This window comes from Ambystoma mexicanum, chromosome 10 (genome assembly GCF_040938575.1).
Source record: "Ambystoma mexicanum isolate Mex_15411 chromosome 10, UKY_AmexF1_1, whole genome shotgun sequence".
In the NCBI taxonomy this organism is placed as follows: domain Eukaryota; kingdom Metazoa; phylum Chordata; class Amphibia; order Caudata; family Ambystomatidae; genus Ambystoma; species Ambystoma mexicanum.
This window is the reverse complement of record NC_090932.1, coordinates 1,552,854,752-1,552,872,142: the sequence shown is the minus strand read 5'-3', so window position 1 is coordinate 1,552,872,142 and position 17,391 is coordinate 1,552,854,752. Positions and strand designations below refer to the sequence as shown.

The 17,391-nt window shown below is 46.5% G+C and overlaps 1 protein-coding gene across 1 annotated transcript in view; it reads right to left on the bottom strand.

The window, feature by feature from the left end:
• The window catches only part of SFI1 (SFI1 centrin binding protein), a 1,072,759-nt gene that overhangs the window by 337,116 nt on the left and 718,252 nt on the right, over positions 1-17,391 (bottom strand). Inside the window, exon 25 of the mRNA XM_069619815.1 lies at positions 14,293-14,469. Coding sequence (XP_069475916.1) covers positions 14,293-14,469 — 177 coding nt within the window. The remainder of the gene's footprint in view (positions 1-14,292; positions 14,470-17,391) is intronic.

The following is a 17,391-nucleotide window of genomic DNA, read 5'->3' as shown; positions in this document are numbered from 1 at the left end:
ACCCAGGGGATGATAGAAGGCATAATATCCCTAAGCACCTTCAAAGGCACCGGGTCAGATGGAGCTGCCGACTTAAGTGAGTTAGCCGCTCTAAACAAACCTCCTCCAATGAGAACTCAGGAAAGTGGGTTCAGACTGGGGAGGGGGCGGAGGTGGCGTAGGGTCACTGACTACATCATTAGTCGGGGTAGGATCAGAGGTGCCGATTAGGTCACAAAAATCTTTGATCTTAGAGACAAAAAACTCAGAAAGTGAATCACATAATTGCTGAGTAGGTTGAGCCATGGGGGCAAAATAGGTGGAGGAAGAGAACGACTTAACCACAGAGAAATTATCTTTAGATTGGTCAAGTGCAGATTCTAGTTTGGATGTAAAATAGGCCTGTTTTGTGGCATGGGTAAGAGTATACTAGGCACGATTGATTTGGCGATGGGATAGTTTAGCATTATGGTCATAGGACACATGACACCTACGCTCCGCCTGCCTCACTTTCAAATGGGCTGCTTTAAGCTCATCCGTGTACCAGAGTGCAGAAGGATGCAACTTCTTCCGAGTGAATTTTAGGGGGGGTCGCCTCCAACGTCTTAGATAGAAAAAACAGATCCAATAGCGGTGAGTTGCGGCATTACGAATTAATAAAGGATATCAATCGAGCACTAGCCAAGCGAGTGGCAGCAGGAGCACAAGGACAACATATTTGAAAAGATATCAGAAAGTGATCAGCCCAAACTACCTTTTTCAGCTGAGCCACAGTAGTGGTAGACTCAGCAGAAAAAAGAAGGACAAGAATCCCACCCATACCGTGGGTAACTTGAGATACAAATTGGTAAAGGCCAAGATCAGTAAAAGCCTTTGAGGTTAGTGTAGGAATAAGAGGGGCGTTGTATCTGATGTTAAAGTCTCCCAACACCACTATAGTGGCAAACCTTAACCTGAGGGAGGCCACCAAGTCGAGGAAAGGAGCTAGGAATGCAGTATAGGGGCCAGGAAGGCGATATACGATTAAAAAATGTATGGGATAGGAAGCATCTATTGCCAGAGGTAAGAGGAACACTTCCACACCCAAGTTGTTGGGTACAGGTACCACAGAAAATCTAAAGCTTGTTGTCTGGTTAAAAGCAATGATTCACTTTGGTTCTGGGCCGGTTATGGTAGGCGCTTAGAAACCTCTGGGTGCTAAGCGTGTTAGAAATAACCTATCATATCATTATAATGATTTCCACAAGTCTCTATTACACACTGAATTGAATCCCATATCACAAGAAATGGTTTAAGTACATTGAAGACCTATACAATGATCCCATAATTCACAATACAAATGACAGACCTATAAATAAAAACAATCATCATGCAAAGTTGGCTATACAAGAAGATACGTTGGTTACTGTTATTCTAAAGCTTAAGGGATCCCGAGCCCCAGGGCCACATGGAATCCCAAATGTAGTTCTTAAGGGGCATCCTGAATTGTGAGTCAAAATATTGAAATCTCTAGATGCCCACATTGAATCAAATGGGTGTATATCGCTCGCTGCCATAAATCTGTGCTCGTCCCAATATTCAAAAAGGGCGATGGTTTGGAGCCCTCCAAGTATCACCTTCTGGCTATGATGGACACCTAGTCGAAGATCTTCGCCAGTTTTATATTAGACAAACTGTGGACTTGCCCAAAAATAGTCACCTCTTTAGCCAATATCAGACAGGATTTAGAAAAGCGTATAGCACCATAAGCAACATTTGTATGCTTCAACATCTAATTGAGGAATATAAGAATAAGAATGGAAACAATGTGTACTGTTGCTATGTTGATTTTTGCAAAGCCTTCAACCTTATTCCACGACCCAAACTTTGGGAAAAACTCAAGAAATGGGGCACTGATCCTACATTATTGTATTATATACAGCAGTTATACACATATACTTCAGCCACAATACAAATTAACTATGTAGGCGATCATACTGTTTACTACCAAAAACAAGGCTGTGTTCTGGGTCCGATATTATCCAATCTCTACACCGCTGACCTAGAGCAGGAATTGCGCCAGGTTAAAAACGTTCTTCCTAAGATAAACGGTGAACAAATATTGAGTCTATCGTACTCTGACTATATAATCTTGTTTGACCAGGCACTGATCAGACTTCAGCGGACGAGAGACACTTTGGCAGTATAAGCAATAAGGAATGACATGATTATTAACACAGCAAAGACAAATATCATATGTTTGAGTAACAATGTGCCTGAGAAAAATCAGTTTGAATGAAAACTGCAAAACGTTATCTTGGAAAGAAGTCATACTTGTATATATTTAGGTTTCCCTGTGAAAATCCAATCTTCAGCATCGCACTATGCAGAAATGATTAATGAAAGAATTTGGAAAAAATTATTAATCCTGAAAAATGACGCAGTTTATCATGGTGGATACAATATCGAGGAGCTATTAGAGATTAACTGTATCAGTACAGAACCTATAATTCTATATGCTCTTGAGGTGCTTCCTTGCTCACATGTAAGCTGGTTGGACAAACTCGAAGGGAAATTGCTCCGCACAGTTATAAATCAACTTAATTCGGTAAGATTGGAATATGGCTTGACGTCACTAATGACAATGCGGTCCATATGTAGAACATTATGATATGCCAAATTCTTTAAAACAAATCATAACTCAAATGAATTATTCCAACTATTAGGCAAGCAAACTGGCGTTGATGGGAGAAAAAATGCATTCATAACTGAATTGCAATCAACTGCAATGGCTCATTTAAGAGCACTAAATATTGAGTTATATATTTTTGACTCCAGGCCCACTTATGAATTGATAATAAGAAATAAGTCAAAGCTGTGGGATAGAGCCAAAAACGTTGATAGGCTGCATGACAAGAAAAGATACAGGAAATTCTCTTGCTAGATCTTCCCCTTTTATACTCTTGAGTATCTACCTAATTACTATTGTGCCATTGAATTAAAGCGATTTGTATTGTATTTGCGGTCAAATCTACTCCGAACTAAAGAGCTATTGGGCACAAGGCAAAATATTCCATTGACTGAATGTCTATGCCGTCTCTGTGGCAAAAAGTTGAGACCAGACGCCACCTATTATCGGCTTGCCATGGGCTGGTAATTTGGTACACAAAAGGATATTCAGGATACATTACAAAAATTCAGGATATTTCCAGCGACTAGTTTTGGTCAACGATTTCCAGGGCAGAATCTATTGCAATTACTGCCGCAGCTTATGCAGTATGGCAGGAAGCTTCAAAGAGAATTGATCAAATTAAGTAATCAAGTTGAATGAAGATTTACTGAAAGTATTATTTTATGTAATGTAAATAATGTAAACATATGTTGTGTTCACCTTTTCTTTCTTTTAAATCGTATGCTGATATTGATGAAATGTATATTTTTTTTATTTTAATGTTTTGTATGATGTGCTTAAAGTTTTATAATTAACTAAATTAACAATACCAAAATAGAAAAATGTTTTAACTCCGTTATCTAGCTATTTTCTTTTCTTTATCCTTGTACTTCTAGGTCTTCCTCTCTTCTTTCCATCTCCGGGTTGCCCTTTGACTCTTGGTTCGTTTCACTTTCTATGTATTGCTTACAAATGCATTCATGGTCTTGATGGCTCAATCTCTCTTTGTTGGTTTCTTGTTAACTACCTTCTCGTCCACTCCGTTCCCAGGCTCAGTTCCTAAACTGCATTGTGCCCAATCCCATTTTCGGTCAATTTCAATACTGGCCGCTAAACAGTAGAATGCTTTCTCTCAACATTTGCGCCTGTGCTTCTTTAACCAACTGTCGGTGGCACTGCAAACCTTTTGTAGGTCTCTGCAATCCTTATAGTTGTGTCTTCATGGTCATTATTCATTTTATATTGCACTGTTGAGTGTGCTGCGCTTTGGTATAAGCACTTTATAAAATCGCAATAAAGGGGGCGTGGCCTGGAGCCGACTCGTCTGGAATGACTTCCTGAGTTTTCCCGTCTGGCCCAATGCGCCTTTCCACAAAATCCCCGTTTCCAGCTTCTGTTTTTTCCCGGGATTGAAGCCACCGGTGGGGGAACCTCCCCAGCACCCACCGACCGACCGAGTGGGTCCCGTATTCATTCTGAGACGGCCGAGGGAGACCTCTCAACAGCCCCGGGACCCACTCGGCGGTAAAATGGCCGCCGCAGCTTTGAGAGCCGGAGCCTACGCAGGAGGGGGCGGAACGGACACAGAAGCCCTACCGATCGGCATCCGTCCGTGATGACCCGGTGCCTGCTTGCTCGTCGCCTGCTGTGGTGTCACACTGCCCCTGGACCCATCTCTCAGCCTCCCCCATCAAGCATTGCCCGAAGCAGCGTCGCGCCCGAGGAAACGAAGGTGGCAACTCTGATTCTCCCCTCGCCTGCGGGACGCGGCCGCTGGCCGCCATCTGCGCGTCCGAGCCCTGGTGTGGAGTGGATGGGCCTTGCTCGCGCCGTGGACATCTACCTGCGCACGTACATCCACAGGCACCACAAGCTCCTAACGGCACCAACGACCGCGGGGGCCCCAACAGGAACCCACGGCATCTGAGCCCGACGAGAGCGAGCCCCGCACACGCCTGAAGCAGATCGGCACCCCGGGCAAAGGTACAATTAACTCTTCTTTTTCGCCCATTGGCCGGGACGCAGCCGCTGGACAGCCCCCTTCCCTCCTGTGCCCGGAATCAAACGGTGCCGCTCGCCGCACAGCCAGCCTGCCACCACGCATACAGCCCGCCGCGGGAGGCCATCAGCCTTCCTCCTCGCCGCCGGACCTCGAGGGCCCGCATTTCGGCCGGCGATCAAGCCCGCCAGGGGGGTTCGCGCTCCAAGCCCTGCATCAGATTCACTGAGGCTCCGACTCCCCGGCCTCCCGCGCCCTTAACAGGACACTACATAAACGGTGGCACTCCCGGTGGGACTCCCGGCTCACCACAGCGCTACCCTCTTGGACTAACTCAGCGGCTCTAGGACCCGATCTACTACTCCTGCAGCTCCGGCACCCCCAAGCCCGGCGCCCATCTTGAGGACCTCCGCCAGAGCCCAAAGCGCTCACCGCAGCAAGGGGGCCCCCTGCCCCCCCACCCCTCCTCCACAACAACATCGGAACGCGCCTTAGTTCGCCTCCCCCCAGCCACTGCATCAATCACATCCAGTCCAACCGCTACCTGCTCCCCGCGGCTCTGGGCCCCCCTCCTGGACTATCACTCCACAGTCCTGCTGGGGTGTACCCCCAACATCTCCCCAGGCTGCTCCTGGTCGCAGGAAATACATGTGTTCACTACAGCTGCACAACACCCCAGCACCGGGGTCGGGAGGTGAGGAGTCGGGGGGAGTGTGGGAGGGCAATCTACTTGCACCGGGGGTGCGGCGGAGTGAAGCTCCACGGACTCGCTGGCCTGACTTTCTGAGATCCCATATCTCCAAATCTCTCCTGATCCACCTGGGATTCTGGCGCAGCCCCCAATCCGTTTGCTGCGCCTTCACACCTCCGAACCTCCTCCGAACCCAGATTTACTCCCCCCCCTGGCTCAGCCAACTCCCGCCATTGGACTCAGAGGCCCGGCCCTAAAATCTCCCAAACAACACTTAGCTCTCATCACCTCACTAACACCGAGGCACCATCACTCTCCTCAATCCCCCACGACAATGTCTAAAAGCGGGAAGGCACCTAAACAATCTGACATTATCACCCTCATGTCTTCCGCCGCTACCGAAAGAACTAAGAAAGCCGACCCACCGGGGGATACCATCAAAAATAGCACTCCACCAGCCGTAGAAACAGATCCCATTGCGCCTCAAGCTGCAACCAAAGCGGACCTGCAAGAACTATTATTAGCCCTAACCAGGGAAATCCAAAAAAGCTCTGAGGAAATCACTAAGAAAATAAACACACTTGACAAAAGAATGGGGGAAGTGGAACACCGGACCGCCGTAATCGAATCCGAAGTCTGTGACCAAAGATTCGAAGATGAACATAACAAGGACTGGATAGCTGCCCTCGAAGCAAGATGTAACATCCTGGATGCAAAACAGGAGGATTTTGAAAATCGATCAAGGAGGAACAACATTAGAGTCCGAGGCATCCCAACCACTATTCCGGAACCAGACCTGAAAGCTTACATATCAGATCTTTTCCGATTCATCATCACCCTCCCAGACACCTCCCCCCCCTAGAATTGGACCGGGTGCACAGAACTACTCCAAGGAAAACTTCCACTCTCCCCCCGGATGTATTGGCTAGAATACACTTCTTTCAGATAAAAGAGGACATTATGCGAGAAGCAAGGCAAATGAGACAGATCACCTTCAGAGGGTCTACGATCTCCCTTTATCAAGACTTGGCGAGCGCAACACTCTTGAAACGGAAAGCAATGCGGCCCCTGACAACCTGGCTACAAGAGAAGAAAATCCCATACCACTGGGGATTTCCCACTTCAGTGAAATTCAAATGGGACGGAACACAGAGACAAATACAGTCGCTGAAAGAGGCGGAGAAACTCATGGGCATAAGCAGTGCCGACCCCAGCGCCGTGCCGGAAGAACCAGCTCACCCTCCCCGAGACGATTCCCCAGGAGGGTCATGGTCCAAGTCCAACAGACGGCACAGACTCGGAGGCCCCCCGAAAAAAGACGGCGACAGGGGCTGAGCACACAGCGGCAGCTCCCCGATCCGGGAAACAATGGTTTCTTCAAGCAGTGGTCTCCCAAGACCAAATGAAGCATGAAGCCCCTCTGATATCATCGCAAGCAACGCATACGCTCACATACAGAGGCAGGTCCTTTGACGAGCTTGCACCCGGTTCGTCTCGACGGTCCAGTTGGCCACAACGAGCGCATTGGTGCCACAAGTTCCCCAGTGGTAGTAGGTAGAAGTTCCATCTACCAGTTCAACGTTGGGAAAGAAGTAAAAGATACAGGAAAAGTTTGGAAACTTACAAGAATGCTTTACGCAGCACGGTTATTCACCGTCCCCAGAGTCATTCAAAGACTCCGCAATACAACATGCAGTTACATACGAAAACAAGCCCACAACTCATTACACTCAACAGGCCTTACTCAAATCCCACAGAGCAGTCCAGGGATAAATCCCACGATGCATCCTCATCGCCACGCCGCCAGAGATGACTAATACAAGCGAGTTACGATTTCTCTCCTGGAACATACAGGGGATGAACTCACCAAGAAAACGCAGATCGGTGGAACACCGCCTAGGACAACTGGCCGGAGACATTGTCCGACTGCAAGAAACACATCTACTCACAGAGGATGAACGCCGCATAAAATTCAAGAGATACAAACAGTCCTTCGCCACTTCTGGCTCAAAGAGAAGGGGGGTGGCAATTCTTCTCAGCGACAAAATTCCACTACTCAACATCACCATTAGAAGAGACCCGGAAGGCCGTTACCTGCTTCTCAAAGGCATCTTTGAAGAACTTCCCATCACGTTAGCTTCAATTTACAGCCCCAATACCTCCCAAAGCAAGTTCTTAAACAACATTTTACCAACAACCCTATCATTCCGTGAAGGCCACCTATTCATCGGCGGAGATTTCAATACCATCCCTAACCCATTGCTAGACAAAACTCTTCCCGCCACGAACAATGATTACACACAGGCCCTTGCCTTACTCAAGTTGTTCAGAGAAACAGAGACAGTAGATGCATGGAGAATACAAAACGACACCACAAGAGGTTATACACATTTCTCCAACGTTCATAAGGGATACTCAAGAATTGACCTAATTTTAATCCCCGGCACCCTCGTCCCCTGTGTCATCAATACGGATATCCACACACGCATGATCTCCGACCACTCCCCGAGATCTGTAAATATACCCATCTCAGGCCAGAAATCCCCCCGCAAAGGTACTGGAAACTGAATGATTCACTACTTCTAGACATGAGTATAAGGGCCGAAGTGGAGGACTCATTGATAAAATACTTTGAAGAGAACACCACACAAACATCTCCCATCAGCATAATCTGGGACGCAATGAAGGCAGTGGTTAGGGGCGTATTAATAGGGGCCGGAGCAGAGCAACGAAGAATATCAAACATAGCCTCCTCCAAACTAGAAAAGGAAGTAGCCTTCCTCGAGTCACAGCTAAAAATGCAATACTCAAGGAAAACCGAGCGAGCCCTGAGGAAGGCGAAAACAGCCTTGGAAATGCACTGCGCCAACCGGACAGCCAAATCCTTAGCGTACACAAAGCAATTTTACTACGCCAAAGGAAACAAAGCAAACAGGATATTAGTACAGAAGCTAAGAGCGCTCCGTAGTCGGAACAACATACTCAAATTACGAGGGGGAAATGGAAAACTGCTCTTCTCCCAATTGGAGAAAATAAGCAAATTACTGAGATACCATACTTCTACAATGTCCAGCGATCCGTTAAATCTAAAAGACCTACCAGAATACTTAAACACACTACCGCCCCGCAATACCGACCACCTGGAGCATCTGGAGGCTCCCATCGGAGAAGAAGAAATTATCGAAGCCATCAAAGCTCTCAAACCCTCTGCACCAGGCCCAGACGGCCTAACCGCAACCTTTTACAAAAGATTCGCCAGAGTCCTGGCCCCACAACTATCTGCCTTATTCAATTCCTTCCTATCCACGAAAACCGTCACTAAATCCATGGCTGAATCAATCACGATCCTCCTGCACAAACCCGGAAAAGACCCCGAACTGCCAGATTCCTATCGGCCCATATCGCTCCTGAACAATGACGGGAAGATCTTTGCCAAAGTGCTAGCCAGAAGACTGGGCCCGACTCTCCCAAGCCTAATCGACCGTGACCAAACATGATTTATCCCTGGCAGAGGGACCCATGACAACATACGGCGAGTACTAAATCTGATTGAATGCGCTCACAAATCCAAAACAAAAATGGCTGTAATTTCACTAGATGCCCACAAAGCCTTTGATCAAGTGGACTGGGGATACATTCACGAAGTCCTCCAGCGCTTTGGCTTCGGCCCTAACTTCACAGCATGGGTCATGGCCAACTATCAAATCCCCACTAAACAACTCCGAGTTTATGGCATGAGATCCGACCACATCCGTATCACGAGAGGCACTAGACAGGGCTGACCGCTCTCACCCCTGGTCTTTGCCATATCCATGAAGCCCTTCGCCGCCAGAATCAGACGTGGCAAAACCATAAAAGGTATCCAGGTGGGAAACCGCGAGTATAAAATTGCACTATATGCTGACGACGTGATGTTAACGTTGACAGACCTCCCAGCCTCCCTGGGGACCCAATGGAAAGAGATCAAGACATTTGGCACCATGTCAGGATTTAAAGTCAACCTAACAAAATCCTCAGCACTACCCATCAATCTATCTCACCTAGACGAGGCCGCGCTCGCTCCACCCTCACCAATTCCCTGGGCCAAAGAGGCCATAGAATACCTCGGAGTACAGATCACCGGAAATCCAACGCGCCTATACTCAAAAAACATCCCACAATTACTCAGTGCGCTGCAAAACGATCTCAAAAGATGAAAACAACAAGAAATCTCATAGTTCGGTCCAATCTCAGCCGTGAAAATGAACCTGATACCCAGATGGCTATATCAATGTGCATCCCTACCACTGCAAATCCCACCCCCGGCCATACGAGCACTACAGAAGAAATTAATGGAATTTGTCTGGGGGGGAAGAGGCCCAGGATCAATAAACGAATCATGATGAAAAGCAAACCCCTAGGTGGAATGGGTGTCCCTGACCTTGCCAGATACTCGCTAGCGGCTCAACTATCCCACGCTTTCGCCTAGGTGCAAGAAGTAGACCCAAATCGAAGAATCCTGGTGCCCGGTCCCACTACATTATCTCCCACACCTGCCAACACCAAAACCACAACCCAACTCAGGGCCATTATCGGCCACGACTACCACAACCCAATGCTGGAAAACCACAGCGCGGAAATGGAGACTTCGCAGCTACCTGCGACCCATGTCTCCCATCTGGAACAACCCAGACTTCACCCCTGGAAACCCGCCTCGAGACTTCCACGCATGGATAGCAGGGGGCCTGGCAAAAACTGGCGACTTCATGGAAGAGGGCTCCCCCATCACCTTCGAGAGATGTAAAACAAAATTCGCTGGCAGCGAAGATTGCAATGACTCGATTATGGAAAGACAAAAATGGCCCCTCGACTGCCCTATGGTGGGCCAAATGCTGGGAGATTGCAGTATCAGAAAAAATCACCGCAATCCGCTCGGACTCCTTAAATAGAACCCTAAATATATGGGACCCATTCCTTGACTACGCGGCCAAATACCCAACCCTCACCAGGAGGCCGCCGCTCACCAGATGGCTCCAATGCAGCCTCCTCTACTAATCCCCGACCGGACCCCGAACACTCCAGAACATAGGGGAACATTCACCCAGATCTTGCCCGCCCAACCACCGCATTCAGGAACCACCCACTTGCTCCCCCACTCTTCGACTCGAAATAGACTATAAAGGCTCTAATTAATGCTTATATTGACCTGTATTGCATTGTTGCATGTAACATTCCATCTTGTAAAAATCAATAAAATGTTGTTGGAAAAAAAAAAAAAATCGCAATAAACACAAATACAAATGTCTGGACAAAGAATCCTTCACTGGCACACATGTACCAACAATGGCATAAAACTCCCTGCTAAAAACTCTCATGTTCTATTGCAGCACCTAACAGAGGATGGAGATCTTGAGGATGGATGCAAGATGGATCAGCACTTGCCATCTTAACATCATTGCTAGGAGAGAAATGACCCATATTCTACCTCAGGACATTGGTGCTCATCTGGGCGATAGCTTTGGGCTCTTTCAGAAGGAAAAGGTTGTAGACGTATTTGTACCTCTCTCAACATTGAGAACGTTGTCCCCAAAGCATATGCACCCTCATCTTAAAGTTCCCTTCAACCACTTCCCTAACCACTATTTGAAACTAAACATTCAATGTGTTTGGTGTTCTACGGGCAGTTTAATCAGGACTCGCCGGATTGCGAACACTGCTCTGTGAACAGCAGCATGAGGATTCGTACCACCACTACTACCCTTCCCCCATGGTCACTACTACACTGAGATCTTATGAAAATCATCATTTGCACTCTATCCCTCTCTTCAGTTCATGCTCAGCTGGGATCTAACAGAGGAACCTCACCTGCACCTGACCAGGAACTCAAAGTTTCTCCAATGATCTCTCGCCTTCGGTTATAATTCGGCTGGGATCTTGGTAAGAGTTAACACCTGCACCTGATGCAGAGCTCGAAGCTGCCCAATACGCTCCATTGGTCCCCACTCAACCTGGAACTTGTGAAGATGTTTCACATGCAGCCTTTGCTGAGCTTGCATCTGCAACAAAATGTGCCCCCCATTGGGCAATACTCATTGCAGATCTTGTACCTAGATCTGATTAACATGTGAGTCTACTCTTAGAATTGATCGGCCTGATTTGGCCTGATTCAATCTCTCTGCATGGACTCATGTCCACTCCAAAATGGCCGACGGCATAGATATGCACTGTTGTGGGCTGCCTCCGGTCTCCGGGGCAGCCCACAGATGTTGTCGGGATCACCCGACAAGATAGATGCGCGGGGGGGGGGCAGCCAGCGAACCTGTGGTAGGGGAGCACCCTACGGCACCCGGTGTCACCGGGCGCAAGCTTCACAATGTGGGGGTGTCACCCCTAGTCTCCAGCAGCTGCGGCCCTGAGGGCACTCGAGCCGCGCGGCACACTAGGCCACGACCACGTGGCAGGCCCACAACCCACAAAGGCACAGACACGAGTTGCCACTTCCTGGGGCTCTGCTGCTCTGCCCTCGCTGCGCCAGCAGAGCCCCTTTTATTAAGTGAGTGTGTGAGCGTCATGACTAAGTCATGACGCTCACGTCAGTAAAACACTAGATCACCACACAACATGCACTGGTAACCGAAATAGAAGACACCTTATATAAGGCATCAGCGCGTCTCCTAGCAATCATTTTGTTGCACGGGAGTGCGATCCAGACTGCCACAGCCCGACAACCTGGCAGGAATCACCCGACTTTAAGGTTAATCCTAAGCGCTTCGGGGTGTCAAGATATTAATGCAATGTATATAACAACGGGGTCAATGGGACCACTTTTTGCCCTTGACTCAGAATATGCAGTCAAAATGTTGTTCCACCACAAGAAGAAAAGCAGCGCTCTGCATAAAGTAAAAGTGAACGCAGCATTTACATATACAGCCCGTCCTGTGAAACACACTCTGGGACTGGGACGTATATTCCTAAAGAAGTTGTGTCGTAGATTGCTTGCTGTATAAACATGTAAAAATCGTTGAAATTACCTACAACAGCTAAGCTCCATAACTGGACGCCAAGGGGGTCCCTGTGACATGGTACCCAACAGACAAACAAATCTATGACAAAGCCCACAGGGGCGAAGTCGTAGGCTAACAATGACGCACGATAGGAACCAGACAAGCTCTACTAATGAAATTAATTCAGCTATAACCTCACTACATCTGGGATGAAGGTAATTTTCATAATACACAACATCCACCTGTATTGTGCTACAACGTGGGAACTGTATAAAGAGATAATAAAATGTCTACAAAATAGTGGGGGTGTGCGCGCCCATGCGGTACCAGACAGAGCATTACTAGATCTAGCAGATCTTCCCCAAAAGGTTTTTATGCAATTAGCATGTAAATGAAATGTATGCCTACCAGATCCAGGACAAAAACGTATTTTGACTGGTTTTCCCTAGGTTGGATGTTGTAACCACCGCCATATCTAATGGACAAGATGATCTAATCAGACGTACTGAAATCATAGGTCCTGATGAAGATGAAAAACGCCTGAACGTCATTGAAATCGGCCGACCATCTGAAAGGACGATATCCCTCAAAAGACTTGGGATACAGGACTCAACTGACATCGTTGCAGTGGACAACATACTTCCTCCTTTTTCTCCTTAAAAAGAAGAAAATCCTTTTTAACTATAACTGGTTTTACCTCTTAACCCCAGATTGGGTATCAAAAAAAGAAAAAATACATTTTTGAAACAGGGTGCCCATGAGGCCCCATGGAACATACACATTTGGCAAATATATATATATATATATATATACATATATATATATATATACATATATATATATATATATATATGTCTTTTTGTGATGGACAACTTCTTTGCCCAAATAGAATTTTTTATTTTTATATCGTTCTTAATCTGTAGCATATGGACTGACTCATGAAAAGTACCACTCGATCTACATACCGTGGAGACACTTCCTGGGAGGTGAATAAAAGAATCATAAGGCCAGTGTTGCCATAAGGAAATACTTCCTCCACGAAATGTCCACGGAATCAAAGTAGATTTGGCCCATTTTGTGTATTTTTAGCCACTACAAGAGGCTGTACCCATATACCTTGTAGACGCAGGGATAGTTACCTCCTCTCCTTTCCTATTAGATAGGCGGCCCATCACCTCCAACCCAGGGTCAGAGATCCCGCACAGGGAAACAGTGTTCTTCTGCCTAGGGACTCTGGTAGTCTACACATCCATTATAAAAAGAAGTAAAGATTACAAAGAAATGTATCTTCCTCAAAGTGTTTTTGTGTGATACAGGAGAAGCCACACCTGCACCAGATAATGAGCTCGACGCTGCTCCATATAATCATTCCCCTTTGGGTCATACTGAGCTGGAATCTTGTGAAGTCTCACCAAATGCACTCTTGGCTCATGGAAAGGTCAAAATTAGCACGTTGGAGACAACGCTATGCATATATAACAATGGTGAGTTTTGGGGAAGACATGGAGCCCTTATTTATACTATATGCAGGATACAACATTTTATGACAGCCTAAAATTAATAACATTTCTGCTGTTGCATTACATATGAATAGACTATACTTTTGACAATGATGGAAGATATGTAACTGCACTGCACCGGTTTATGTACACAGTGCAATGAACATTCTATTTCAGACTTGAGCCAGCTATTAGGATTGCACTTACCGAGTTTGTACCATGTAATGGAAATACGTGCAACAAAAATAAAAAAAAGACACAAATGGGTCCCATCAACACCGAGCTCAAAGCTGTCCCACTATTCGCAGCCTGCTAATTGCCAAATCAACCGCCATCTGATGGAAGAGAGCCGCCTATGTGCCTCTCTTTGGTTCATACTCATCCGGAATCGGCTGAAGGAGTTTTACCTGTGACTCAAGCAAGGCTTGACCGTCCCAAGAATGTTTTCCCTTCAACTGATGCTAGGCTGAGAAGTGGTGGCAGATTCTCACCTGCACATTATGCTGCGCTCTCAGCTGTCCACGGAACTGCTTCATGCCTGCCACATATCCCAGGATGCTTCTTACTCCAGCCCTCAGCAGATCACTGCGATAATGCTCCACAGCCTGAGCAATGCGTGCCTTCTTTCGTCGCTGCTCCACAACATATTGCACCCAAACATCTAACACCTGCAGAGAAATGATATTGTAAATGGACATGCCTATCATACTGAATGGAGTGCTGTCAGAGATATAGGCCACAAAACAAGCACATCATAACACAACTGATACTTGGACATTCCTGGGCAACAAAACGTGTGTACACAAATAAAACAGCACTCTCGGGCTCAAACTCAAGAACACCAACATACAAGACTCAGGGAGTAATGCATTCTCACACATGACTAACAGTACACCAGACAGACACACTACCAAACATCAGAAAGCAGAACCAAGTACTTCACTTCTGTAATGTGTTTTCAGATAGATTACCCCTCTCACAGATCCCACACCTTAGATCTATCCCCTAGTGCCAGCTCATCTTTGGAAATAAATGCCATGCCCCCAATATGTGGAGCACGCTGTATTCCTTAACCTTACTTCCACCTTTCCTAATGCACGGTCTGTGGTTGAAGGATTGTACCCAGGAGCACTCTACAAGAGGGGTAGTCTGGAACAGTCAGGAGGAATCAGTGGGAGGGTAATCCATCAGAAAAACAATTGCGGAAGGAAAATAATTAGTTCTTCTAATAGATTGTACAGTGCTCTGTTGCGTCCCAGCTAGTTTAGCACTTTATAAATCCCATCCATACAAAGAGTACTCCCACCCACGGATTCCTCATCTTACATAGACTACCAAACAGCATTGAATTTGATAGGAGAGCGAGGAACATAACCTAAACAAGAAAACAATGCAGAACAGCACAGCGAAAACAGGCATTCTGACCAGAAAAGGGGTGTAGGCAGTAATGTATTGTAAAAGTGTGCAAAGAAGCCCATGTATCTACTTAGCAGATTTCCAACACCAGTAGACAGAGACCTCTTTTCTAATACAAACAATAGTATTTCAGCTCCATCTTAGAAGGATGGGAAGGTGGTTAGAAATCTGGCAGGTGTATGTTCTGAGCAAGGTCAAACTCCAACAACACTTCCAGAAAAAAGTTCACCCTCCCTCCCAAAATAACTTTTCTTTAGCAAAAAGGGGTGCCCCTCATTTTGTCCCAAGCGTGATTATATCGCCCTAAATTGGTTTTAGGGAGAAGGCTGTTGGCACCTGTAATTTGGTTTTGGCTTCATTGGGGTGCAAGCAGATTTACCACATTAGTAGCCCAATGTACCTTATTGGAAGGTTTACTTATATATAGGCTTACTTATATTATTAGCCATTAGTAGTTTAAGTTCAAAGCTGTACTTGCAAGGTTGTTTTGGCTTTCTTGAACGGTCTTTTTCGGGAGCCACCACATGAGGACTTCCCTTTGGGCCCTGGGTTGGTGGGTTATACAAAATACTGCATAGAGACAATTTCATTTTAGGGACCCCTTATTTTTTTCGCTTCTTATATGTTTAGATCTCTCGACTTATTTTTGTGGCGAGGTGTACTTCTACTTAAGCTCTCCTGGCACTGCAACCTGTTTTGACTCAGAGTATATGGTGCCACGGTACCCCTAATGCTCCTGGGACAGAGGTGCTTTCTAAGCATCCAATTTGACTCTAGTCTGATTACATCACCCTACATTGGTTATAGGAACTAGGTCGTGGTAGCTGTAATTTATTTTTGGTTCACCAGGAGTAAAACATGATTTACTAAATTGGCAGCTCATGCAACTTTTTGGTAGCCATTGGGGTACCAGTGTATTGTTTTAAGTCCATCTCTTGACAATTTTGCTTTAGCTTCTTTGTGTACGAAAACCATGAGGCAAAGCAGGAAAGGCCACTGTGCACAAGTGAGCTCGTTATGAGCCCAGACATGCACCTTTATAGTGATTTTAACTGCTGCAGACCGGTTCCTGGCCCTGGCTGCCCATTTCACATCCAGTGGGGGTGGTATAGGGTGACTGGCGGATTTGGCTAGCCCCCTAACCCTTTGTTTTGAACCCCATAGTGTGAAAGATTGGCTGGCGTAGGCCAGTTTTTGATTGAGCAGTTTCTGCATTTTAGGGAACAGATCTGGCCAAACAGGATGGACATCGTGTTCTGGGCTGAACTCTGGTTCTCATGTTTGGCTGTTGGATGTCCTTCCTGGTCCTCCCTCGCCCTCCTGGTGTCCCCGCTTGTTGGCTGACCAGACTTTCTATGCCGGGACCGTCTCCAAACCATTTTACTACTGTCTTCCTGTCTTACTACCTTGGTCATACCGCCTTGATGGTGAAAGATAGCATCACCTGGACGGATATGGAGACTACAATACCTGCCTTTTCCACTCCTCTGGGCTGTCCTAGGTTGCCCCACTGTTGTTTCCGCCATAGGAACATTTCATGATGGGTGGCCGACTCCCTTTGTGCATCGAGCTAGAACCTGCCCACCTTTCTAAAGTCATCTTTGCCACTACTACTGCTTCCGACTTGAGAATTCCAATTGTTCTTTTCCATCATCAGATAGTCAATGGTCTGGGGTTCAACTACCTGTCTGTTTCATTTCTGTAAACTGCATCTGAAAAGGCTTGTACTCACCAGGTTGTTTGGGGATTCCTGAATTGACAATTTGGGAACCATCACTGTGAGTACTTACCTCTGTGCCCTTTTTTGGTGTATTGTTCTTAATACTTACCCTCAGGGGACCCTGACGTTGAGGCTTTTGCACTGAGGCAGTTAAGGCCGTTATTGTACCACCCTCTGTTGATGAAACTACAACCACTGGCTTTTATGGGGGTAGGGCTAACAAACATGAAGAGAAAGGGTAGCCAAACCTCTCATATAAGTAACGTGCACAGAGCAACAAGGCTGAACCCGCAGGTAGGGGTAGCAAGTTGACACTGGGGTACAATTAGTTGATAGGTCAGAAATGTGAGGTGGACATCTTTGTGAAGATTTTTCAGATGTCATTTTATTAACTCAAAAGGTTGGATAAACGCCTCACTATCCCTACCCTGACTACGATTTCCCTGCCTGAAAT